This window comes from Schistocerca americana, chromosome 3 (assembly GCF_021461395.2).
Source record: "Schistocerca americana isolate TAMUIC-IGC-003095 chromosome 3, iqSchAmer2.1, whole genome shotgun sequence".
NCBI classification, from domain to species: Eukaryota; Metazoa; Arthropoda; class Insecta; order Orthoptera; family Acrididae; genus Schistocerca; species Schistocerca americana.
In genome coordinates, this window is record NC_060121.1 from 865,018,125 (window position 1) to 865,044,997 (window position 26,873).

Sequence of the window (26,873 nt, forward strand, 5' to 3'; positions counted from 1 at the left end):
TACAGGAGGGAGAGGCAGCAGGTGCATGGGATAGGAATGCAACACACTGGCACCAGTTGGTGAGTTAGTGTGGCATACGATGACAATGATGTGGAAGAGTGGATTTGGAGGGTGAAGGAAGGGGAGACTGTTTAGTAGAGGGTGTGGGTGCAGTAGCTTATTGAAGGTTAAGTCCAGGAAGATTATGGAGGTGAAAGATGTGTTACAAGGATAACTCCCATTTAAGTAGTTAGAAAAGCTGATGTTGATGGGGGAGGTTCCAGCTGGCACAGGTTGTGAAGGAGCTTTTGAACTTAAACGTATTGTGCTTATAAGGGAACCTCCCCATTGCACCCCCCTCAGATTTAGTTATAAGTTGGCACAGTGGATAGGCCTTGAAAAACTGAACACAGATCAATTGAGAAAACAGGAAGAATTTGTGTGGAACTGTGAAAAAAATAAGCAAAATATACAAACTGAGTAGTTCATGCGAAGATATGCAATACCAAGGACATTAGGAGCGCTGTGGTCTCGTGGTAACGTGAGCAGCTGCGGAATGAAAGGTCCTTGGTTCAAATCTTCCATCGAGTGAAAAGTTTAATTTTTTTATTTTCAGTTTATGTGACAAACTCTTATGTTTTCATCACTTTTTTGGGAGTGATTATCACATCCACAAGAAAACCTAAATCGGGCAAGGCAGAAGAATCTTTGTACCCATTCGCCAAGTGTACAAGTTAGGTGGGTCGACAACATATTCCTATCATGTGACGCACATGCCGTCACCAGTGTTGTATAGAATATATCAGACATGTTTTCCTGTGGAGGAATCGGTTGACCTATGACCTTGTGATCAAATGTTTTCGGTTCCCATTGGAGAGGCACGTCCTTTCGTCTACTAATCGCACGGTTTTGCGATGCGGTCGCAAAACAAAGACACTGAACTTATTACAGTGAACAGAGACGTCAGTGAACGAACGGACAGATAATAACTATGCAAAAATAAAGAAAGTAAAATTTTCACTCGAGGGAAGATTTGAACCAGAGACCTCTCGTTCTGCAGCTGCTCACGCTACCACTGGACCACGCCGCTCCTGAGCTCATACTGTCATGATGTTGCCTATGTGGTCCATGGACTACTCAGTTTGTATATTTTGCTTATTTTTTCACAGTTCCACACAACTTCTTCCTGTTTTCTCAATTGATCTGTGTTCAGTTTATCAAGGCCTATCCACTGTGCCAACTTATAACTAAATCTGAGGGGGGTGCGATGGGGAGGTTCCCTTGTTAGTAGCATATTCTGTAACTGGGTGGTCAATTCTGCTTTTGGCCACAGTTTGGTGGTGGTCATTCATTCCAGTGGGCAGTGGTCATACCCACATAAAATGCCGAGCAGAAATTTCAGCAGATTTGGTATATGACATGGCTGCTTTCACAGGTGGACTAGGATAAGTCTGTGACAGGACTAGAGTGGGATGTGCTGCCTGGATGCATTGGACAGGTCTTTCACCTATATCTTCCATGGGGATATGACCCTTGTGACAAGCGGTTTGGGATGGGAGTGACATAGGGTAGTCTGGGTGGGTGGTGGAATATCACTTTAGAAAGGGTGGGATGGACGTCCCTGATTTGTGTGCACAATGATGCACAGTTAAAGCCATGGCAAATCACATGGTTCAGTTGCCCATGCCCAGGATGATAATGAGTGATGAGCTATCCACCAGAATGAATGGCCACCACCAAACTGTGGTCAAGGGCAGGATTGACCAACTGTGGCAGAACACGCTGCTAAGCACAACATGCTGAAGTTCAGTAGCTGCTTCACGAACAGTGCCATCTGTGTCCTACTTCCCCTGCCCTACCACCACCAGCTTTACTGAAATATGCAGTGGGTAGTTATTCTTGCAACACATCCTTCATTCCTGTAATTATCCTGGGCTCAGTCTCTGCTAACTCACTATATCCACACCTCCTGCCCAACAGTCTCCTTGTCCTCTGCCCTCCCAATCCATTCGCTACATTATCATATCATCATCAGCAGCAGCATTATCATCATCATCATGCACCATGGGACTCATCGGCTTCAGTGACCATGTGTCACATTTCTGTCCTTTGTACCTCCTGCTCCCCTCCTGCTTTCACAACCCATGCAGCTGCTGGCTCCCTACAAGTTACCAGCCAAGCCACCTTTCCCCAACCCTCCATGCTGCCTCTTTTCTCCCTCTACCCATCCTACCTAACACAACCCCTCACCCCAGTCTACCTGTCAAACTGCAGTCATTGTAGGTTCAGCTGTCACAATGCGGTGGCAGAGGTGGTGGGTGTGTGTGTTTAGCCTCTCCAAGAACTAGCACAGTTTTCATTCTTTTTTAGGTGCCTGTCAGTGAATATGCGCCTTCACTATTTGGTTATTTCTCTTCTTTACTCCTAAAATATTTACATTCTTCCATAGTTTTCCTTGCCATTTTCATCTTAAATAAAGTAAGAACTATAAAATTAGGAGACAGAATTGATAGCTAGAAGTTACCTTCATGAATCAAAGTGTATATTACATGGTGATGAACATATATAAATGTACACAACATTATGCTAGCTTTCAGCGCTACTAGTTCTGTCCTCCAGGAGAAGAGAGCTAGTGGTTGGAGAAGTCTAAAACAGAAGGGCAGGTCAGTCAGACCCTAGGATAAGAGTGATGCACTTGTTGTAAGGACAAGAAGAGGCAAACATCCTGAACGTGAATGATGGCCACCAGTTCTGTCTTGTAATTTATAGTTTTCTTTTGTGTGAATTTCACTTTTGATGCAACAGAATAATAACTGTGAAATTCCAGGTGTCCTAAGCAACATGCAGCAGTTCTTCGACAACCTCCGCTCCAACCTGGAAACCATAGAGTCTATGCCCAAAGAAGAAAGAGAGGCTCTGTTGGGACAAGCTCCAGTTGTAACAGGTGATTTGTTTAAATTTATAAGTAGAATTCATCAGGTCTCTATTTGCATTAGTGGTTAACCCACTGGAGAAGTGCCTCATTAAATGGTTATATTGAAGACATTTTTATAAAGTATTGATTCTGTTGTGCACTTTACTGTACTGACAAAACTGGAGATACTTACCTCTAGAAGTTCTTTAGAAAGTTTCTATCTTCTGTATGTTCTTTAATAATTTTATTTTACAGATCATTACATTCTTGACTTATTCAGTCTAATTTTTCCAGGCTAGTTGCTTCCAAGATATACTGAAGTTGTGTCTGATAAAATATGAATTTGCATAAAATTGATATACTAATAATTACAGAAAATGGACAAATTGTTCTGCATGGTTTATTTCCTTTAATTTCGGTTGTGTAGATGCATAACAGCTTTTATGTTTCCTCATGTTTATACTTCAGCTACACAAAACTTGCACTTTTAAACATGTAACATCATGAATGTACGTAACATGTGAGTCAAAACAAATCTCTGTTACATTAAATAAACGTAAGAAAAAAGCATGATGGCAAAAATCTGGTGTTATTGAACTTTTGATATATTTATTGTGGCAGTCATCATAATTATGTAGTATACAGATAAATTTCTTTGCAGTCTGAAAAGTTTTAGGAAAAATAAGGCAGAGATTTAACCAGCGAAAAAAATGACACAGAAACACTAGATTTAATAATTTTAAGTAGTTAATCCAGCAGGAAAAAAGAGACAGACCAGTTCATTTTTATCTTGCCTAAGCTTCACAATGAATGCTTGAAAAGCAATATTTACTTTATTTTCTTAGTGCCATTTGCATTAACTTAGTGACTAATGTCATTCACATAGAAATTATTATTTTATTTTGTATGTAGACCCCCCCTACCCACCCCCCCCCCCCCACCCCCACCCCACCCCCACCCTTCCATGAACCACGGACCTTGTTATTGGTGAGAAGGCTTATGTGCCTCAGCAATACAGATAGCTGTACTGTAAGTGCAACCACAACAGAGGGCTAACTGTTGAGAGGCGAGACAAATGTGTGGTTCCTGAAGGAGGGCAGCAGCCTTTCAGTAGTAGCAGGGGCAACAGTCCTGGATGACTGACCTGGCCTCATAAGATCAACCAAGACAGCCTTGCTGTGCTGGTATTGTGAACAGCTGAAAGCAAGGAGAAACTACAGTCATAATTTTTCCGAAGGGCATGCGGCACTGCTGTATGGTTAAATGATAGCATCTTCTTGGACAAAACATTCCAGAGCTAAAATAGGCCCTTTTCAGATCTCTGGCCAGGGACCAATCAGGAGGATACTGTTGTCACAAGAAATAAAACTGGCATTCTATTGAGCGGAGTGTGGAATGTCAGATCCCTTAATCAGGCAGTTAGTTTAGAAATTTAAAAGGAGAAATGGATAGGTCAAAGTTAGGTATAGTGGGACTTAGTAAAGTTAGGTGGCAGGAGGAACAGGACTTCTGATCAGGTGAACACAGGGTTAGAAATACAAAGTCAAATAGGGGTCATGCAGGAGTAGGTTTAATAATGAATTTAAAAAATAGCAACTTGAATAAGCTACTATCAACAGCATAGTGAACGCACTATTGTAGCCAAGATGGACACGAAGCCCACACCCACCACAATAGTCCAAGTTTACATGCCAACTAGCTCTGCAGAGGATGAAGAGATTGAAGAAATATATGATGAGATAAAAGAAATTATTCAAATACTTAAGGGAGGCAAAAATTTAATAGTCATGGAGCACTGGAATTTGATAGTAGGAAAAGGAAGAAAAGGGAAAATACTAGGTGAAAGTGGACTGGGGGAAAGGAATCAAAGAGGAAGCCACCTGGTAGAATTTTGCACAGAGCATAATTTAATCACAGCTAAAACGTGTTTTAAGGATCATGAAAGAAGGTTGTATACATGGAAGAGACCTGGAGACACCAGAAGGTTTCAGACTGATTACATAATGGTAAGACAGAAATTTTGGAACCAGATTTTAAATTGGGCATTTCCAGTGGCAGATGTGGACTATGACAACAATTTATTGGTTATGAACTGTAGATTAAAAGTGAAAAAACCGCAAAAAAAGGTAGGAATGTGAGGAGATGGGACATGAACAAACTGAAAGAATGACGGGTTGTCAAGAGTTTCAGTGGGAGCATCAGGGAATGACTGACAAGAACAGAGGAAAGGAATACAGTAGAAGAAGAATATGTAGCTTTGAGAGATGAAGTAGTGCAGGCAGCAGAGGATTGAGTAGGTAAAAAGACAAGGACTAGTAGAAATCATTGGGTAACACAAGAGATATTTAATAGATGAAAGGAGAAAGTAAAAAATTCAGTATATGAAACAGACAAAATGGAATACAAACGTCTAAAAAATGAGACTGACAGGAGATCCAAAATGGCTGAGCAGGAATGACTAGAGGACAAATGTAAGGATTTAGAAGCATATTTCACTAGAAGAAAGAGAGATACCACCTACCGGAAAATTAAAGAGGCCTTTGTTGAAAAGAGAAGCAGCTATATGACTATCAAGGGATCAGATGGAAAACCAGTCCTCAGTAAAGAAGAGAAAGCATGAAGTTGGAAGTAGTATATAGAGAGTCTATGCAAGGGACGTGTACTTGAGGCAATATAATGGAAACTGAAGAGGACATCAATGAAGATGAGCTGGGAGACGTGATATTGCACGAAGAATGTGTCAGAGTACTAGGTTGAAACAAGGTCCCAGGAGGAGACAATGTTCTGCTAGGACTACTGATAGTCTTGAGAGAGCCATTCATGGTAAAACTCTTCCATCTAATGAGCAAGGTGCATGAGGCAGGTGACAAACCCTCAGACTTCAAGAAGAATATAATAATTCCAGTTCCAAATAAAGCAGGTGCTGACAGATGTGAAAATTACTGAACTAACATTTTAATAAATCACAAGTGCAAAACGCTAACATGCATTTTTTTACAGAAGAATGGAAAAACTGCTTGAAACTGATCTCAGGGAAGATCAGCTTAAATTCTGCAGAAATGTAGGAACACACGAGGCAAAACTGACACTAAAACCTCTCATAGAAGATAAATAAGGAAAGGCAAGTCTTTGTTTATAGCATTTATAGTCTTAGAGAAAACTTTTGACAGTGTTGACGAGACAAATACACTCTTTCAACTTCTAAAGGTGGCAGAGGTAAAATACAGGGAGTGCAAGGCTATTTACAACTTGTACAGAAACTGGATGGTAGTTGTAAGAGTCGAGGTGCATGAAAGAGAAGCAGTGGTTGAGAAGGAACAGACAGGGTTGTAGCATACCCCAATGTTATTCAATCTGTAAACTGAGCAAGCACTAAAGGAAACAAAAGAAAAATTGAAGTAGGAATTAAAGTTCAGGGAGAAGAAATAAAAACTTTGAGGTTTGTTGATGACATTGTAATTCTGTCAGAGACAGCAAAGGATTTGGAAGAGCATCTAAACAGAATGGACAGGAGCTTGAAAGGAGGAGATAAGCTGAACATCAACAAAAGCAAAATGAGGATAATGGAATGTAGTCAAATTAAATAAGTTGATGCTGAGGGAATTAGATTAGGAAATGAGACACACAAATTAGTAGATGAGTTTTGCTATTTGGGTAGCAAAATAACTGATGATGGTTGAAGTAGAGAGGATATAAAATCTAGACTGGTAATGGCAAGAAACGTGTTTCTGAAGAAGAGAAATTTGTCCACTGAGTATATATTTAAGTGTCAGGATGTCTTTTCAGAAAGTATTTGTATGGAGTGTAGCCGTGTATGGAAGTGACACATGGGCAATAAACGGTGTAGACAAAAAGTGAATAGAAGCTTTTGAAATGTGGGGCTACAAAATACTGCTGAAGATTAGATGGATAGATCATATAACTAATTAGGAGGTACTGAATAGAATTGGATAGAAAAGAAATTTGTAGAAGTACAATCTATCTAGAAGAAAAGATCAGTTGCTAGGATGCATTCTGAAACTGATAACTGGAGGAAAAAGCAACACTGTTGATGGGATATTTTTGGATAAAAAATTATGGCAATGGTGAATTAATGAACTAGGTGATAACAGTTTCTTATCTAATTCAAAGAAGAAGAAGAAGAAGAAGAAGAAGAATGTTATGCATAATATAGAGAAATACTAAATCTCAGAAAAACTGTTTTGTTTGGTAAATTATGTTGTAAAACATGACAGACTAAATTAACTTTGTGTGAATAATTCAAAATAAAATGAAAAGAGTGTCCTACATTACATTATTACTAAACAATGAAGTGGTCAAATTCATGTGGCTAATAGATTATTTAGTCACACCATGGATTCACACACATTACTCTGTAAATAAATGTCAGCTAAGTAAAAGTGTGGAAGGAGTGTAGTTGAAAAAGTGCCAATTAATGTTAAAATTTTCACCACCTGTTTAGCGTTAAGAAAGTGCTTCTCTCTTTTTCACGGCCTCCCAATCTGGCAAGAGATTTCAGTTTGCTTTATCAGAGAATAGGCATCTGGTCCAACCCCTGTTTTGAAAAAGAAAATGCCATACTGTTGGTTCTAAACAGAAGTGCATAATGAGCTAATAATAAATTTTGTATAATTTTCAAAGTAGAAAGCAGGGCATAATCTTCTAAATTTTTGGATGCAACTGTAGATAACACTTAAAACTGGAAGAAAGCTCATATTATGGTTTTTTACCACACTAAGTTAGGTAAATGCAGGATGTGTGACTGGATGAATGATTGAGTAAATGAAACATCGTACTTGTCCATAATCATTTCATGTGGGCCTACAACTCTTATTCTCCTTTCTTTGTTTCACCTCTGTAGGGTGGCAGATAGATTTTTAAGGCTCTGTGACAAGCTAGGCTGCAACTTCCTGGACTTATGCCATAGGGTTGAGAACTGTAGGATCCCCACTAAATGGTTCATATGTGCACTACTGAGGTAGCAGCTGACTATGTGTGGGTGCACACAAGGGTTTTTTAGATTAGGTGACTCTCCAACCAGGCCAGATAATGATAGCTGTAGGAAACCGAGAAATATGAGTCTAAGATCAAAAGAAATGCCTCCCACAGGGGAAAGTATTAAAATCCAAATGGTAAACTTCCAAACAATTAGCAACAAGTGCTAGAATTTGAAGCACTCATGAAAAGCCATGAAGCTCACATAATACTAGATACAGAAAACTGTTTGAAACCTGAAATTGATAGCAGTGAGATTTTTGGAGAAAATTTAAGTTTATATTGAAAGGATAAGCAAATGGGAAATGGAGGTGGTTTATTTGTCACAGTAAACAAAAAACTTAAATCCACGGAGATAGAAATTGAAGCTGCATATGAGATTGTTTGGGCAAGACTCAGTATCAGGTGTGGGCATAAAATGACAATTGATTCCTTTGATCACCCACCCTACTCATCTTCTTATGTAACCAAAAACTTCAGAGAAAACCTCAGTTCACTTATACATTAGTTCCCCAGTCATACTGTAATCATCAGTGAAGACTTTAATCACCCAACAGTTCACTGGGAAAATTACATTGTTGTTAGTGGTGGGTGTAATAAGACATCCTTTGAAACATTATTAAATGTCTTCTCTGAAAACTACCTGGGAAAGAGAGTTAGGCTCCACACTCATGATGAAATTATTGGATCTAATGGAAACAAATAGACCTGACCTCTTTGAGGATGTCCACATTGAAGCTGGTATCAGTGACCATGACATGGTTGTGGCAACAATGATTACCAAAGTAAAAGGACAACTAAAACAATCATAAAGATATATTCGGCACATGGCAGCAGGAGCCTGTGGAGGCACTATTGCTCAATTTAAAAGAATAGTTGACCATGCACTGGATGGATACGTAACCAGTAGAACAGTTCATAATGGGAAGGACTCACCATGCTATATAGTCACTGTAAAGAAACTTCTTAAGAAAAAGAGACCACTGCATAATAGATGTAAAACAAAGTGTAGGGCTAGAGAGAGAGAGAGAGAGAGAGAGATGCTGAATGAATGCATTTCTCTGTCAAGAGGGCAATGTGTGATGCCTTCGGTGACTACCATAGCACAATATTGTCAAATTATCTTTCACAAAACCCAAAGAAATTCTGGTCATATGTAAAGACTGTTTGTGGCACCAAAGTTAGGGTACAGTCCCTAGAGCCTGAGACAGGAACAGAAACGGAGAGTAGCAAAGCAAAAGCTCAAATGTTTATCTCTGTTTTCAACCCAGGAGAATTGCCCAAGTTTAATCTTTGTACCACTGAAAAGATGAATGAAATAAGTATTAGTTTCAGTGGTGCTGAGGGACAGGTGAAATCATTAAAACTGAACAAAGCTTCATATCCCAATGGAATATCTATCAGGTTCTATATTGAATTTGTGGCTGAGTTAACCCCCTTTCTAATTACAACCTATCATAGATCCTTTAAACAAAAAAATCATGCTTAGTTCTTGGAAAACAGCACAGGTCAAACTCGTCTACATGAAGGGTAGTAGAACTGATCCACAAAACTACCATCCAATATCCTTCACATAGATTTGTTGTAGAATCTTAGAACATATTGTGAGCTCAAACATAACATGGTATCTTGAACAGTGACCTCCTCAGTGCCCACTAGCATGAATTTCGAAAACATCAATCATGTGAAACCCAACTTGCACTTTTCTCACGACATACTGAAATCTTTGGATCAAGGCAATCAGGTAGATGCTATATTTCTTGATTTCTGAAAAGCATTCAAATCAGTACCGTACCTATGCTAATTGTCAAAGGTATAATCATATAGGGTATGAAGTGAAATTTGTGACTGGTTTGAGGGCATTTTGGTAGCAAGGACACAGTGTGTTATCTTGGATGCAGAGTCCATCATCAAATGTAGGACTTCAGGGAAGTGTGTTGGGATCCTTGCTGTTCATGTTCTATATTAATGACCTTGCAGACAATATTAATTCTAACCTCAGACTTTTTGTAGATGATGCAGTTATCTGTGATGAAGTATTGTCTGAAAGAATCTGCATAAATATTCAGTTAGATCTTAATAAGATTTCAAACAGGTGCAAAGGTTGGCAACTGTTAGAAATGCTCAGAAATGTAAAAGTGTGCACTTCACAAAATGAAAAAAAGTAATATCCTGTAATATTAATGAGTCAATGTTGGAACTGACCAACTCTTACAAATACTTGGGTATAACACTTTGTAGGTTTATGAAATGGAATGACCACATAGGCACAGTTGTAGATAATGCAGATGGTAGACTTCGGTTCATTGGTATAATACTGTGGAAGTGCAGTCAGTCAACAAACAAGGTTGTTTACAAATCACTCATGCAACCAGTTCCAGAATATTACCGAGTGAGGTGGTGCAGTGGTTAACGCACTGGACTCACATTCAGGAAACGATGGTTCAAACACGCATGCAGCCATCCTCATTTATGTATTCCATTATTTCCTTATAGCACTTCAGGGAAATGCCTGGTGGTTCCTTTGAAAGGGCATGGCCAATTACCTTCACCATCCTTACCTAATCTGAGCTTGTGCTCTCTCTCTGATCATCTCATTGTCGACAGGACGTTAAACTCTAACCTCCTCTTTCTCTAGAATATTGCTCAAGTGTGTAGGACCCATACCAAATAGGACTAACATAGGATGCTGAACATAAACAGAGGAGGACAGTACAAATGGTCACGAATCTGTCTGATTTGCAAAAGAGTGTCACAGAGCTACTGATGGAACTGAACTGGAAGACTCTTGAAGATAGATGTAAACTATCCCAAGAAAGTCTATTAAGAAACTTTCAAGAACTGTCTTTAAATGATGACTTTAGAAATATACTACAACCTGCTGTGTGTTGCTCACATAGGGTTTGTAAGGGTAAGATCTGAATAATTACTGCACGCACAGAGGTATTCAAACAGTCATTCTTTGTGTGCTCCATATGTGAATGAAGCAGGAAGAAACCCTAATAGCTGGTACAATGGAACGTACCACCTATTGTGTGCCTCACGGTGGCTTGCAGAGTATGGGTGTAAATGAGATCCTTCATGAGTTTAGTATTCCTCTTCCAGAGCCATTATTTCATTATTTCTCTCCTGCTGTTCTTATGAGATCTTCACTGTTCTCTTGTAATGATTCATGTTGGATGTTACTTGTGCCTGGTCCATTGATGAGTGAATGGGAAATTTTCAGGCTTCACAAACTTTATTCACATTAATTGACATCCGAACTGCACACTCGTCATGTAAACAAAACATGGGCAGACTTCACTGATCTCTTTGACTTCCAAAAGTAACTTTAAAACTGACTGACAAAACAACAACTCAACAACTAACTCGGAACCTTGTTAATTTTGTACAATTTTGATGTTACAATTAAAATTTACAAAATGTAAAGAAACTGTTGTTACAGCCAAATAAGGTATAAAATACAATATTGAATGACGATCTTCTATAGCAATATCTTTAGTTTTCCATAAAAATATCATTCTGAACTTTAATTACAATAATGTCTCTCATATTATTTTAGTTAAGTAATTAATTACAGTTTGTATTTGGGTACTAACATGTAATGGTAGTACAGAGCTCATGCTTTATCTGATTAAATACATAGAATGCACAAATAAGGTCACAAATTGTGGAAATTGGAAAACTGTAAGATGTAAACAATTGGAGAGTTAATTAGGAATTTAATTACAAAGAATATTAATTACAGAGGAAGACATAAAAATAAATAACAAATGAAAATACATTGCTTGGTAATAACTTTTAACCTGTTTCTCAAGATTTTGTTATTGGATTTTTAGATTACCATTTTGTTAATTAGAAGCATAGATTTTTCATGCTAAAATTTCTGCAGTCTCTAGTTATTTATTTCTAAGGACTTATTATTTCAATTTCTTGATTAGTTACTTAATTTAGTATATGTAAATAATTTTATCAATGACAACAATCCACTGATAATTACGACAACGTACATCCTTCTATAACATTCCACATGCCTTCGCAATGAATATCAAGTTTTGTAACACACAAGGCCTTAGGAAGCACTGAATTGTCTAACTATCCAGATATATAAAAACAAAAAAAAACAAAGATGATGTGACTTACCAAATGAAAGTGCTGGCAGATCGATAGACACACAATCAAATACAAACATACACACAAAATTCAAGCTTTCGCGACAAACTGTTGCCTCATCAGGAAAGAGGGAAGGAGAGGGAAAGACGAAAGGATGTGGGTTTTAAGGGAGAGGGTAAGGAGTCATTCCAATCCCGGGAGCGGAAAGACTTACCTTAGGGGAAAAAAGGACGGGTATACACTCGCACACACACACATATCCATCCACATATATGTGTGTGTGTGTGTGTGCGAGTGTATACCTGTCCTTTTTCTCCCCTAAGGTAAGTCTTTCCGCTCCCGGAATTGGAATGACTCCTTACCTCTCCCTTAAAACCCACATCCTTTCGTCTTTCCCTCTCCTTCCCTCTTTCCTGATGAGGCAACAGTTTGTTGCGAAAGCTTGAATTTCATGTGTATGTTTGTGTTTGTTTGTGTGTCTATTGACCTACCAGCACTTTCGTTCGGTAAGTCACATCATCTGTGTTTTTAGATATATTTTACCCACGTGGAATGTTTCCCTCTATTTTATATATATATACAAAGATGAGACTTACCAAACAAAAGCGCTGGCAGGTCGATACACACAAAATTCAAGCTTTCGCAACAAACGGTTGCTTCATCAGGAAAGAGGGAAGGAGAGGGAAAGACGAAAGGATGTGGGTTTTAAGGGAGAGGGTAAGGAGTCATTCCAATCCCGGGAGCGGAAAGACTTACCTTAGGGGGGAAAAAGGACAGGTATACACTCGCGCACACACACACATATCCATCCGCACATACACTGACGCGAGCAGACATTTGTAAAGGCCTGTGTATTATCAACTCTATATCATGAAAAAAAAAATAGCTAAGACTGACAGAACCACACTCATATGTGAAATGTGCAATACCTCATGTCTCCACAACTATAAAGATCCAGTGTTGCAACTACCTAAACTGAGCTATCTGCTAGCCTTTATAGCTTCGATAGACTGCGTCTAGAAATATAATATTGTTTTTGGTTTTCCTACTTACAATACAGCCTACACTTGAATATCCTCCCTGCTCTGTTCTGTAATAAAAGAAATGATCTGGTTATAACTCTAATTAAGTTCCTAAAATATATTTGGATCTTAAAAGATGGCAGTTTATTGTTCGTAAATAAAATGTAGTGCAATTAATTGGGTTTCTCAGGTTCATGTTGTTGTTGCTGTCAGTATTGAAACACATTTGTTACTATAGGAGATTCAGGCCTGAAACAAGTTACAAAGCAGTATGCTGAGTCTATTTCTGAAAAGCATCACCAAATTTAAATACATGGTTTACCTGTAGCAAAGCACTTAAGAGTAAGGAAACTAGGATAATTGTAAATTTGGTGATAAAATCTAATGTTTAATAAATGTAAAAACGGTCTGTAGTAGGCAGTGACATGATTTTTATTTAATCATGTGATTAGCTAATTTCAACTACTTGTCATTGTCAAAGACTTGTAATATGACAAGTAGTCAAAATTAGCTAACCACATGGTTAAGTAAAATCATGTTACAGCCTACTACAGATCATGTTTATGTTTATTAAGCATCTGGAGGCTGTGGACCCCCACAAAGACAAAATTTTAGTCTAATGTGTTATATAGTCATTAACTGTAAACTACTGAATAATAATGCAATGAAAAGCAGTATAATTATGTCAGTACTGTGTCATGTATTAATGTTGTGTTGACCACTTTGACAACAGCCATATTTTTGAGATCTCATCTGCCAAAATATAACTGTTCTCAACTGCTGTAACACCCCTAGCTTTATGACTTCAGTCTCTTTCCCACTAAAACCATAAGTCGAAATGTCCCACAAAACAGTCTCATATTCACACAATACAGTAAGTTCCTCTTCCTTTCTTTACCCTGACAAACAACAAAATTCATTACTGTTCTTTGCCTGCCAAAGTAATTTACACATCATTTTTCATTCTACAACCATATGGACTACTAACATTTTTCCTTTACTGATCATTCTTTTCTTTAAATGAAATTTTCCATATCTAATCATGTGCCCCTTGCATTTGGTATCATAGCAGTGACTGCAATGGCCATTTCTCTCAATTTATTTATTCATAGGAAATACTGCCTCCACATAATAAGACTTAAAATACTGATCTAATTACCTGACTGCACCTCAGCAACTAACACATCACTGAAAACATTTCTAAACTCATCAGAAAGTGTGTTGTTCAGCCAAAATTTAAAAAAGTATCATAATGCATTTACTTCAATTTTTTACAAGTTTGACATGAACCAGAACAGCTAGAAATAAGTTAAATTCATTTTACTCACTCCCAACTTATTGTACATCAGGTACTTGTTTGAAGATACCTCACATAGCAGTGTCAGTTTTATGTTTAAGAAATCTGATCAGAATTTCTGTCTTTAAAATGTTTTCATCTCCTTGTACACACTCTCTCTCTCGTCTTCTGGCATTTTTTAGATTGTGAATGTCTTTATTTCTATTATCTGCTTCCATTTGATGTATTTCACACAGATTCTGAGAACTAATATGACAGTCCTTGCCTCTTTCTGTTGAATTTCCTTTCACAGTGTAACATCATTACTTGTCGAATCTAAAAGACTGCCAGATACGTTACTTATATCTTGCATGTGTATGTATGAGCTTGTGTGTTGTGTGTGTGTTTTTCATTTCCCAGAAGATAATATATTAAACCTAGTAAATTCTCCCTTTTTTCATTTAAGGATGGGAGGATAACAGTTATTTTTCTTCCATGGTATAGTTTTTCTGAGCAACCATTTGAATAAAATAACTTTCAAAATCAATGTCACATTTTTCACCATGCACTGAATTTCTTGAGATCAGTATTTTCCATTGTATAACACTATAGTCTATTTCTTTTACTACAAATGCTGTACTCTTTTTTTATGGGTATGAAGTACTGATAATTGAAACTATGTAAGAAACATGATGGTACAGAAATGTCTCCATGTTTGAAGATTTTTTTTTGAGAACTGTAAGACCTCATGCAGTACTAACATTTCTTTATTTTGTTCCGCATATTTTTTGTTCACTCAAGATACTGTCATATCCTGTTTACCTTGTGATATGTTTTAATTAGACTTCTAGTATTTATTCATGTTTGTCTGAAGACTGTTTTTTATATACTGCATTTGTCAACTCCTTACTTTTATTTCTCTGGTTACAATATCACACAGCTTTTGTTTTGATTTCCACATCTTTGTCAGCTCATTATTTTTATTTTTCTGGTTAAACTATCACACAGCTTTTGTTTTGATTTCCACATCTTAACACTGAGCTATTTTTACTGGTGTTCTTTCAGTTACACATCCAGATCATATACAAGGTGACTCACCTAAAACTTGCACCACAAATACTGTGGAGACAGAAACTGCTATTAATGTGCAATTTTCACAGGATGGATTGGTAGTCGGTGACTAGTATTGGTAGCCAACACATAGATTGTAATAATACTTAGAAAGTGTATTTTTATGCAAACATATACTTTTTAAATGGAACCATGCCTGTTCACATTAACAAATAAAAGTAGGGTAAATTAGAATGTCAGTGGTGTTTATTGCAGGAATCTAGTGCGAGTCATTTATGAGATATAGTACTGTGCAGATTTCCTCACCCACTCTTGTTTGTGCCACTGAACCTGGGCAGTTGCTAGGTACAATGTTGTTGTATTTGCTTTTGGTGTGCTTGTGTGTTTCTTGAGTGCACTGCAAGTTGCTAGTCAGTTAGTGCTTGACAGTCCAAACAGTAGGTCATTAGTGGACGATGGGATTTACCAATGCAGAAAAAGACAACATTCTCATTGGTAAATGGAGAGTGTAGGAAAAATACAGTTCGTTCTTGTTCGGTATAGGTGGCAAGATATCTCAGTAGATGTCAACAGTGTCGGCAATTATTTATCAACCTCTTCACCTGGTTATGTGAAAGTGGTAGTGTAACACCTAGCCAATGTAATAGAAGAAAAAAGCTTGATGACAGAAGAAGGGGAAATTAATGTTCTTACTGATGCTGCATTTGATCCACATGTTAGCTCACACACAACCACATGAGGAAGTGGCATGAATGAGGCAAGTGTCCTACACATTCTCCATTGACGTATGTTCCATCCCTATCATATCTCTCTCCATCAGGACTACATGGAAACCGTTATGAGAATAGTGCTAACTTATGCGCATGGGCATTATGAGAAGATACTCCAGATGTATCTTGTTTAGTGATAAAGACACGTTTACCAATCATGGCCAGGTAAATTACCAAAATGTGCACTATTGGTCTGTTGACAATCCCCACTGGCTTCATCAGGTGGAGTGCAGACATGTAGTGTGAGATAGTGAACCACCAGTTCATAGGAGTTGAATGTGCACAAGTATCACAGCTTCTTAACAGGCCATCTTCCACTGATAGTAGAAGACATTCCTCTGCAGACTAGGGGGAATTTGTAGCACCAACATGATGGGTGTCCAGTCTATAGTGCATAAAGTACTACATCATGTATTCACGAATTATTTCCAAATCATTGGACTGGATGCAGAGGACTTGTACATTGGCCAGCCCATTCCCCAGATATGTCACCTGTAGACTTTTTTCTGTTGGGATAGCTGAAAGATGCTGTCTACAAGGGGCATAGCAACTACACCCAATGATATGCAATGATATATTACTGCAGCCTGGTAGTACATTCCCACTGAAATGCTAGCATGGGTGCAGCAGTCATTCAATACCAGACTGAAAGTGTATTGCAACTGCCAGTGGTCAATCTGAGTACAACCTGTGATGGTCAGCTGTTTCATTACTGAATCCACATAACTAGTGCATGCACTTGTGTTGCTCTTTAGTGTGTGCTACAACAGGTATTGTACAAGTGTAGATGTGAGAACTTTACAAAATAAGATATCTCATAAATGACTTGTAGTGGACTCCTGTAACAAACACTACTGACATTCTAATTTACAATACCTTTAGCTTGTTATGTGAATAGGCATTGTTCCATTTAAAAGGTGTATGTTTGAACAAAAATTACACTTTGTAAATATTACTGCAATCTGTTGATTGTCTCACAATATTACCCCCTGACAACCAATTCATTCCGTAAATATCACACACCAATAGCACTTTCCATTTGCACAACATTTGCGGTGCAAGTTTTAAGTGATTCACCCTGTGTATTTTCTACTACATCATCCACCCAGCTTTGCAAGATAGCTTGAGGAATTTCACATCTGTTGTTACTGAAGCAATTTTCTATTCTTATCATCCAAGAATTCTGACATGTCTCTTATTACCTTCTTTTTATACATTGTGGACCTCTTCATAATCATCTCTTTATCTGTTTCATCCATTTTCACAATCAATTCTTGTAGTTTAAACAGTGCTTTAAGTATTTACTTGATATTCTAACTGAGACATTTGCTATATCCTGCTTCTTGCAAAACCAACTGTAGAAGCTCTCTATATGGCATGTATTCGGCCCTCGTTGTACACATTTTCCTAATTTGTCCTGAAAATTCTTCCCTAGACTCTGAGTACTCTGTCATCATTCCCTGCAACTTTTGCTGATAAATTTATGTTTTTATTTAACGTTCTATTTATCTATTTCACTTAATCAGTCATCTGCATGTCACTGTCTTTCATACTGCCCATTATCATGACCCAATCATGTGTTCAAAATAAAAAAATCTGCTGTATTTACAAAATCTGCTTATCATTAGTTTTTAATTTCTAATACACTTCATTCTTTCATTTCAGTTATTGGGCCATATTTTTCTTATAGCATGCATATGAAGACAAAGCCTTTTCCATAACATAACCTCCAACTTGTACGTTTCTCTATAATAATGGTTATACATAATGGCAGTATTTTTACATAGGTAATGTTTTTACATCTGCAAAGAAAGTATTGTAACAGGCTGATAAACATTTGTCTCTTACAGTTTCCTTTTTTAATATTCAAAGCACAATTCCTCATCATTTTGTACAGCATTAACTTTTTTTCTCATGTGCTTTGTTGGCAGAAATAACTCAAGCATTTGTTAAACACAAATTTTCTTACAGTTATAGTATTACACAAATCAACTTAATTTTACATTCCTGCATCTATGTTTTTCAGAAAGATGGCAAAAATTTAACAGACAACCATATAAGGAAAGAAATGATATTCTTTTTAACTGAGATTACTCAGAAGTCCATATTACTAACATACTGAACTCACTTAACAGTATTTACATTTTTTGAAAAGACACAGTTATAGCAGCACTGCAAGTTAGTGACTTAGTGAGCTCAGCAATTTTTATGAAGCTCATGACTTATAATTTTTTGAGACATATATCTTTTGCAGACACCCCAATATTTACTGTCACCTCATCCAAATATTTACTGTCTTGCCCGTCAGTTCACCGGCGCATAGGGTGTGGATCAAGCTGCTGTAGGTGCCGAAGCACTAGGCCACCAATGCGGACTACTCGGAAGTATTTTGGTGCGCAATATATTTGTTGCTGTAGTAAGTGGTTGTAATCTGTCTTGTACCCTTCCTGGCCTCTGTCTTCTTGGAAACCAGTGTTGCCTTCTAGTAGAAGCAGCTACCTTGATGTGTTTTCCAATGTCCTTAGCAAGAACTTGCCTGACAGCATGAAAAATTTCTATGCTTACTGTATCAGTAATGGTAGAACTCAATTTTATGGGTGCATGGAAAATTATGATCTGAATAACTCGCTTCAAACATTAATCTTGAATCTGGATAGGGAATTACCTGAATATGTGTCAGATGTAGCACTGCATTTAATTTAATTTTCTAGAACACTTACCTCTTTGATGTCTTTTTTCCCATCCAAACAAATGTTGTAATAGTAGTTTATAACAACAAATGTAGTGAGTTGAAATATTTTATATGTCTACAACTGCCATGTGAAAATAGTCGTATAATGCTGATTACACAGAACTGGATTCAGAAAGTGACTAGGTTGCTCTTACTGAACCAAAGGACTGTATTTGCAGCCCATTAGATAATTCAGCAGATCATTATGTGTACCATTAGAAAAAGGAAATTACAAACGCCCTGGAACCAGTTTCACATTCATTATCAGTTCTGCTTGGATTAACTTAAACCATATGCCATATAAGACCATAAAAATGATAGAAGTAATCACTGAAGAAAACAACAGCCTTTCTACTTATGTATTTTGTCAGTTTTTGAAGCTAGCATGATGGGTGTACAAAGAAATGTAGAAAAGACCTAAATTTTATTGCTTCAGTGTTTCATTTACATAGGAAACAAATCACAAATGTAAACAGCATAAATATTTAGCAACATATTAGCAATTAAATATTTACAGTGGCTGAAATCCAAAATAGATTGCTTCTCATCACACAGAGGAAACACTGAGTTACAGACAAGCACAACAAAAAGACTGCTATACATTTTAGCTTATGGTCAAAAATCCTTCTTGTAAAGTAGAAGACACACACAAGCACAACTCACGCACACACGAACACTGTGTCTGGGTGCTGCGGCTGGAGACAGTGGTCATGTGTGTGTGAGATATACTTTTGTGAATGTGTGTGTGCTTTCTACATCAGAAGAAGGCATTTTGGCTGAAAACTTAAATGTATAGCAGTCTCCTTGTGCCTGTCTGTGACCCTTTGTCTCCCTTGTATGATGAGTAGCAGTCTATCCTTTTCATAATATTGTTATTTCATCCTGAACTTTCAAGTTATGTCAACCCCATAAAGGCAGTTGATACCCGGAAGCCACAATGTTATCACAATTATTTTAAAACATCAACAATATGGAAAGGAGGAAAGGAGAGACTGCTGTTCACCACACAGAGGAGGTGCTGAATCAGAAACAAGTAAGATGAAAAAGAATAATACTAGAAATATCGTTAGCCCCTGGACAGAGTCCTCATTCAGAAGTAGAATTTTCACACAGCACTGGGAGAGAGTGTGTGTGTGTGTGTGTGTGTGTGTGTGTGTGTGTGTGTTTGGGGGAGCAGTGGAGGGGGGGGGGGGGGTTGCATTGCATTGAGATAGAGGAGCGAAATAGAGAAGAGGAAGGGACTTGAAGGTGCATTGGCAGCATATAAAAGGCATGTCAGTGGGGTTACGGGAATGAAGGATATGTTGTAGGGAAATTTTCTGCCTGTACAGTTCAGAAATTCTGGTGTTGGTAGAAAGAATCCAGATGGCAAAGGGTGTGAAGCAGTCATTAAGGTGATGCACATCGTTTTGGCATGTTTGTTCTGCAACTGGGTGGTCCAGCTGTCTCTTGGCCACAGATTGGCGGTGGCCATTCATACAAACACCTTGCTGGTTATCTTACCCATGTAAAATGTGGCACAATGATTGCAGATAAGTTTGGAGGTAACATGGCTGCTTTCACAGGGGCCCTGCCTTTGATAGTGTAGGGGATGCCAGTGACAGGACAGGAGTAGGGACGTTGAATGAGCAATCTGTCATAAAGTGCCGAGGAATCAGGAAATCTGACTGCTCTTATTTTCTCGGGTAGGTACAGATCCCATCAGCATTCACTAAATTCCTGATGATTTGTATTTCTTGGGTGATGAAGGAGCATTTTTTGGATTCAGATGGAGGCTTGCAGTCTGAACATACTTCAAGATGATTGTCAGGTGCCTGAGATGTTCTTCAAATGTCTTTGAATAAAATGACAGTGTCATACAGATATCAAAGACATGTTGTCCACTAAAGGTGTCAAAGTAGATTGTCCATCATACTTTCGTCGGTGGCTAGAACGTGACACAATCCAAATGGCATAACTTCAAACTCATAGAGGCTGTCACGATTTATGAAGGCAGTCTTTTCCCGGTCAGTCTCATCAACCTTGTTTTGCCAGTAGCCAGTGTGCAGGAGAAATACGTTGCTCCTTTGAAGGAGTCATCAGTGTTCAGCAGTGGTTAGACATCTTTCTTCATGTCTTGTTTAGTCATTGGTATTTGATGAGGAAACAAATATGCCACCCTTCACAAGGGCTACAGTAGAGAACCAAGGACCCTCTGAACATCCAATCATGTAATCTTGCAGCATCTTCTCCACTTCCTCATGGATTATCTGTCGTTCATCTGGTGACGCTCCAAATGAGCACTGGTAAATTGGTGGACGATTCTCAGTGTTGATTCAGTGTTTTACCATGGGCCACTTCGTCTATCTTTTTTCCACTCTGGTTTTGAAGGCATAAGTTGTGGTTGCTCATGAAAACTAGTGATCCAGAGTTCTCATTGACCACCTACAATCCTTATGATTGTCACTGGCATGTGGATTTCCTTTGTGAACCTGAGTAACTTTTGGCAAATGACAGAAGGTTCACAGTTTTACTGAGCATCTTGACTGAAGACAGAAAATAATCTTATTGATGATGGAAGGATAATTACATCTTCAGCGGCAAACAACTGCTCAGAACAATTTTTGTTATGTGTGCTCTGATACTCCACCATCTAAGAATAATATTATGGCTACATTTTGTTAAAATGACAAATCCAAAGGGCTGTTTTCTGTCGTTGATAGCTATTCTTGCAGTACCTGTTCCTGGCAGTTGGACATGTTTCACAATTGCAGCTTTCAGCACAGTCACGTTTATATCACTGAACATAGTCTTCTTTAACTGATGATTGTAAGCATTAGAGAAAAAGAAGCTACTGAGCTGAATAGTGCCCAGGCAGGTGGTCTGTCAATGATGATTTCAGTGAGATTTCTTGACACCTTGATGACTGTTGTGACTGTTGTCCATGGAGGATTTGTGCCTGTGGCAGCCACTCCTCGACAGATGGTCACTTTGTTCAGTTTTCCTGACCGTGGTGGCTATGCAAAGGGCTGGTACCTCTGTACAACAACTGGAAATAATTGTAGTGAGTGGGGGAGTGATCTCAAACAGGGTACAACAATGGGCTTGATCCCACAGGTTGACTGGCATGAATAGAAATGTTGTGATGGTTGATGTCTGGTAGTGTAGTACTACTACTACTATTACGTGATCAGGCCCAGTGGACCGCACGCATCTACAAATTTTCTCCTCCACTGTATTCTGTCCAATGCTGCTATCCACCATCCGTTCACATCTATTGACACTTGGTTTAAATCTTCATGGAGTCCATCCCTCCAACGCTTCTTGGGTCTCCCTGGCGGTCTCTTTCCTGTAGGTGTGAAATCCAGGAGCTTCCGAGGCCATCTGTGATCCTCCATCCGGGCCACGTGGCCGGCCCACTGCATTCGTTTGGCTTTGACAGTTCCTGCTATGTTGGGCAGCTGGTATAGTTCCTCAAGCTCTTGGTTGTATCTGATCCTCCATTCCCCTGCATCTGCAACCAGAACTGGACTGAAGGTCTTCCGAAGCACTTTACTCTAAAAAAAAAAGGTGCTTATGGAAGTCCTGTTTCTGGATACTCCATGTCTCACAGCCATACAGAACAACAGGCTGGATCAGGGTTTTGTACAGTCGAATCTTGAACTGTCTGGAGAGATATTTGAACTGAAGCAGTTGTGCTAGGCTGTGGTAAGATCAGTTTCCTGCTTGTATTCTGGCATTGATCTCTGCTTCACATGACGAGTTCTCAGTGAAAAGTGCCCCTAGGTAATTGAATTATTGCACTCTCTTGTATGAATGGTCCCCAACCTGCAGTGATTGTAGATGATCAGCAGTCTGACAATGACCACACATCATAACCAGGTACTCTGTCTTGGCTTCGTTTATGTTTAGCCCAAATTTGCTGGCAGCCTCCTTTAGTGCTTTGGTCATTTGCTCCAACTCCTCTTCCGACCTAGAGAGTAAACAGATGTTGTCTGCATAGGCTAAGTATGCCAGTCTCTTTCCCTCAATTTCAATCCCTTCGTTCTCTTGGAAGGTCTCGCGTACGATCTTCTCGAGGGCAAAGTTGAACAGGATAGGGGACAACCCATCTCCTTGCCTGCTCAGTAGTGTAGTGCTCATCAAAAACTCACATTCTTTCTCTGAAGTAGCCTATAATGTCTTATTTGGTGGGATGTTGTACTTGGTTTGGGAGCTAATGGCATTTGCATTGGCCAGGTCGATTTTGCCGGTTGTGGTATAAATCTGAGTTTGCTAAGTCTATTTTTCATGGCATGTTCTATTAGCGGTGGATATTGGTGCTAAAGCTCAATACACCTATTCTTCAACATTCTCTATTACTTCTTGATGTATGGATTCGACATTCATGGCTGCTACCTATTTTGGACTCAGTCCAACATTTCTGGCTGCCACGCACTACTGTATCCCTTCTCTTACTAACTGACTTCTGAGGCAGGCAAACTCATTGTGGTCTTTCACAACTGCCTTAGGGACCAAATTCGGCAGTTGGTTACACATCTTTCACTCAACATTTTTCTTTTGCAATTCGTCGATTTGCTGGCACCACTTGATGATTCCTATGTCATTCTGACACCGTTTACCAAAAGAACTTGGTATATATGTCCAGTGACACCTTTAATCAAATATGAGATTTTGTCAGTTTCTGTCATATTTGGACTCACTATGTTGCATAAGGCCAAAAAATTCAGTATATACAATTGTCATTTACCTATGACTCTGGGTTCTGTTCTTTAATCGCTTTTCTGCTAAGCAGATTTGCTGTTGATTGTTACAAAATTTCTTTTTCATTTCAGCCTAGGATTTGTCTCAGCTACTGAGCTTCTCTTCATTGTCCTCTTTTGAACCACTGCTGGACTGTGCCATCCAAGTAAACATACACATTTGCCAAAGACATCATGTCAGCCCACCCATTGTATTTTGTCACTCAGACGAATTGTTCCAGCTGTTTTGTTGCGTCCTGATCAGCATCTCCAGAAAATACCAATGGATGTCTGATGTGAAGGTGACTTACTAATGTTTTGTAATTCATCTGTCTGCTGAATATATGGATTTTAGGAATGATGTACTGCTTGTATTCAGATTTCTAATTATCTAAGTGATAGCTTAATTGGAATCATGGTGATGTGGATTTTTTGAAGTACCTGGCATTTCTACCAAACAGTGTCACACTGAAGGCATAGTCAAGCCAAAATCTGAAGGCAGCATTGTCAGTGAAATACAACACTTACAACTGGGAGCACATTTATTACTAATATGAATGTACAGCCAGAACAAAACTGACTTTCTGGATGGAGGGTGCACCTATTTATACAAACACTGAATATTCCAGAATGCTAGTATTTATACACACATAGAATATTCCAGAATATACAAACATAAGATATTTCAGGAACCTTCCAGGAATGATAAATACTAAATAACAAATAATTGCTGGTGACTGGGTTTGAATTAGTGACCAGTAGCACACCACCCAGCAGCACTAACCACTACACCACACTGCATGTATACAGGTCATGGCAATGTGAATGACTATTTCCAGCATCCCAAAATAGCTCATAATATCTGTTCACAAACTTATGCAAGTGAAAATGTGCCTCATATGTTAACCCTAAGCAGACAGCACTGAGCCCAACATAATTGATTATGTTGAACTTATAATTCGAAAACTGTTCTCTTTGTTGGTAGTACAGGTGGGCATGACCTGATGACTAGACCATGCAATTTTAGGTTCTAAAAATCTTAAATTAGGTACCTAAAATAGGTTCTATCACTTACAAAAATAGGTTTTAAAAATACGAAAATAGGTGACCAAAATCTGACATTTTATTGCTTGGAAAGATAAACAGATTGCCAAAATCCACATTATATTATTTCCCATGTTCATAATTACAGTGACAGTAAATAACTAACACTTACTCCAGGTTTTCCATTGGGAAACTGCATCTCTTGTCTGTTAATAGCATGTTACATGCTGAGAATGAGTGTTCCACATCAACAGATGTCACCAGAGCATATTTAAATGGTGGTGTTAGGCACAATGGGACTGCACATGCATATTCTGGTGATCTACCTGGTACGACATCAGCCACTGTGCAGAGGGTGGTCAGTCCTGGGTTTTTTTGTAACACTGTCTTTTAGTTTCTCACTAACTTTCATACCAATAGAACCTGGGACCAAGTTGATTTTTTCTGTCACCTCTTCTATAAATCACAGTTGCGTGTAGACTGGTTTCCCTGAACACCCTAGAGCTTTAATAATAGGGACCAAAATGCATAATGAGATTTTGTGTATGCAGTGTCATTGGAAAACAGAAGATCTTTAGCTGAAGTAATGCTCACTGCCTCCTCCCACAATTTAAGAACAATGTTCTTAATGTCTTCCAAATGCTTGCTGTAATATTCCACGGCATCTACCCACGTTCTCCAGCAAGTAAGTATGGGTTCTGTTGGAAGTGGTACATTGGGAAGTCCCTCTCAAAATAACTGGATTCTTGTAGATGCTTTAATAAAAACCTTTTTGATGATTGAAACTAGCTTATTTACATGTGGAAATTCGAGACATATAGTCTCAGCTACATGATTCATGGCATGGGCAAGAAATGTGATATGGAGCAAGGGTGGGTAAAATACTTTCAACAATTTAACAGCAGCAATCATATATGTGGCTGCATCAGTGTAGATTACAAGTAGCTTATTTTCAGGGGAAAAGTAATTTGAGGGCTTTATTAACAAACTGAGCAAATTTTTCATGGTTAGTCTCTTTTAGCTCCTTGCCGCAGAGCAGAGTAGGTACTGAGCGAGTGTCAGGATCTAACTATCCAAAAATGAAATTAGCCACATATCAACCTTGTCCGTCAGTTGTCTCATCGACAGAGATCCACATGTATGAATCGCCTATATCTTCCCTTATCCTACCCAATGTATTTTTGTATAAAGTATGTAAATAGTTTTTTCTCAGTGTGGATTCTGATGGGATGCTGTGGTGATAGTATTTCTCTAGAAAACTTTTTAACTGGCTATTTCAACTGCATTGAATGGTATGTTTGCTGCAACAGTGGCTCGACATAGGTCAAGATGAAATTTGTTTTTGTTTATTGCATTTGGTTTTATTACAAACATTTGTTTCTAGTTTGATTTATTTTTTTAATTTGCCTGGTGTTTAATGTCTGCAACATGCAGACTTAAATGTGACCTCTGTTCAGAATGTACCCAGAAACAAAAAGAAATGAGAAATACATTATGGAAGAATATATGTACGAGATCTGATTAGCAAGATTAACCTACATTGAGGGTTCAGAAACAACATTTTTGCATTCGCATGTGTCTGATCCAAATTAACTCAGGAAAAACAGTGTCACATTGCTCTCTTAGTGGACATAGCAGATAAAAGGTTAACATTTTACTTACGCCTTTGTTGCACACATTGCAGTGAATAACTTTGCCGTCTATAGAGAAATCAGGAAATTCTTGTAACCACTGATGAATCGGAGATGATTTGGAGCTGGCCACTTTTGGCATGCTTGACTTTCCACAAATACACTGTCACTGTGAAATATTTCACCACATCCAAGCAGCACATTGGCCGACTGAATGAAGACAGTGCAGGTGTTTTAAACAGGCTGTTCCGACAGGGCAGGAAGGCACCAGAGGCAGACCACAAGGCTCCTCCCTGCCCTGCTGGCCCATTTGACAGTTCACAGTGAGCAACAACACTCTGTGGAGCAGGGCAGCCTGGAACTGCCTGGCGTATGCTGTCGTCATCTGACTCATGATTGGCGTTCATGCATGCAAACAGCCCAGTTATCATTCAGTTATTGTTTTCTAAGTAGCCAGGAAAAGAACAGAAGAGTAGTTTTACTCATATAAAATTTCGTTCACTGGATTTTTAAAAATTAGACACGGTCAGGTTCTAACATGAAATTAAGTATTTTTAGGATTTCTAAAAATGAGGTACAGTCGGGTTCTGCCATAAAATTAGGTAT

At 38.5% G+C, this 26,873-nt stretch overlaps 1 protein-coding gene across 3 annotated transcripts in view; it reads left to right on the plus strand.

The window, feature by feature from the left end:
• The window catches only part of LOC124606849, a 204,426-nt gene that overhangs the window by 164,023 nt on the left and 13,530 nt on the right, over nt 1-26,873 (plus strand). For 2 of the 3 annotated variants that reach the window (XM_047138927.1, XM_047138928.1), the window contains exons 3-4: nt 2,807-2,923; nt 18,449-18,532. In XM_047138927.1, coding sequence (XP_046994883.1) covers nt 2,807-2,923; nt 18,449-18,532 — 201 coding nt within the window. The remainder of the gene's footprint in view (nt 1-2,806; nt 2,924-18,448; nt 18,533-26,873) is intronic. The other variant, XM_047138929.1, reaches the window with a different exon arrangement.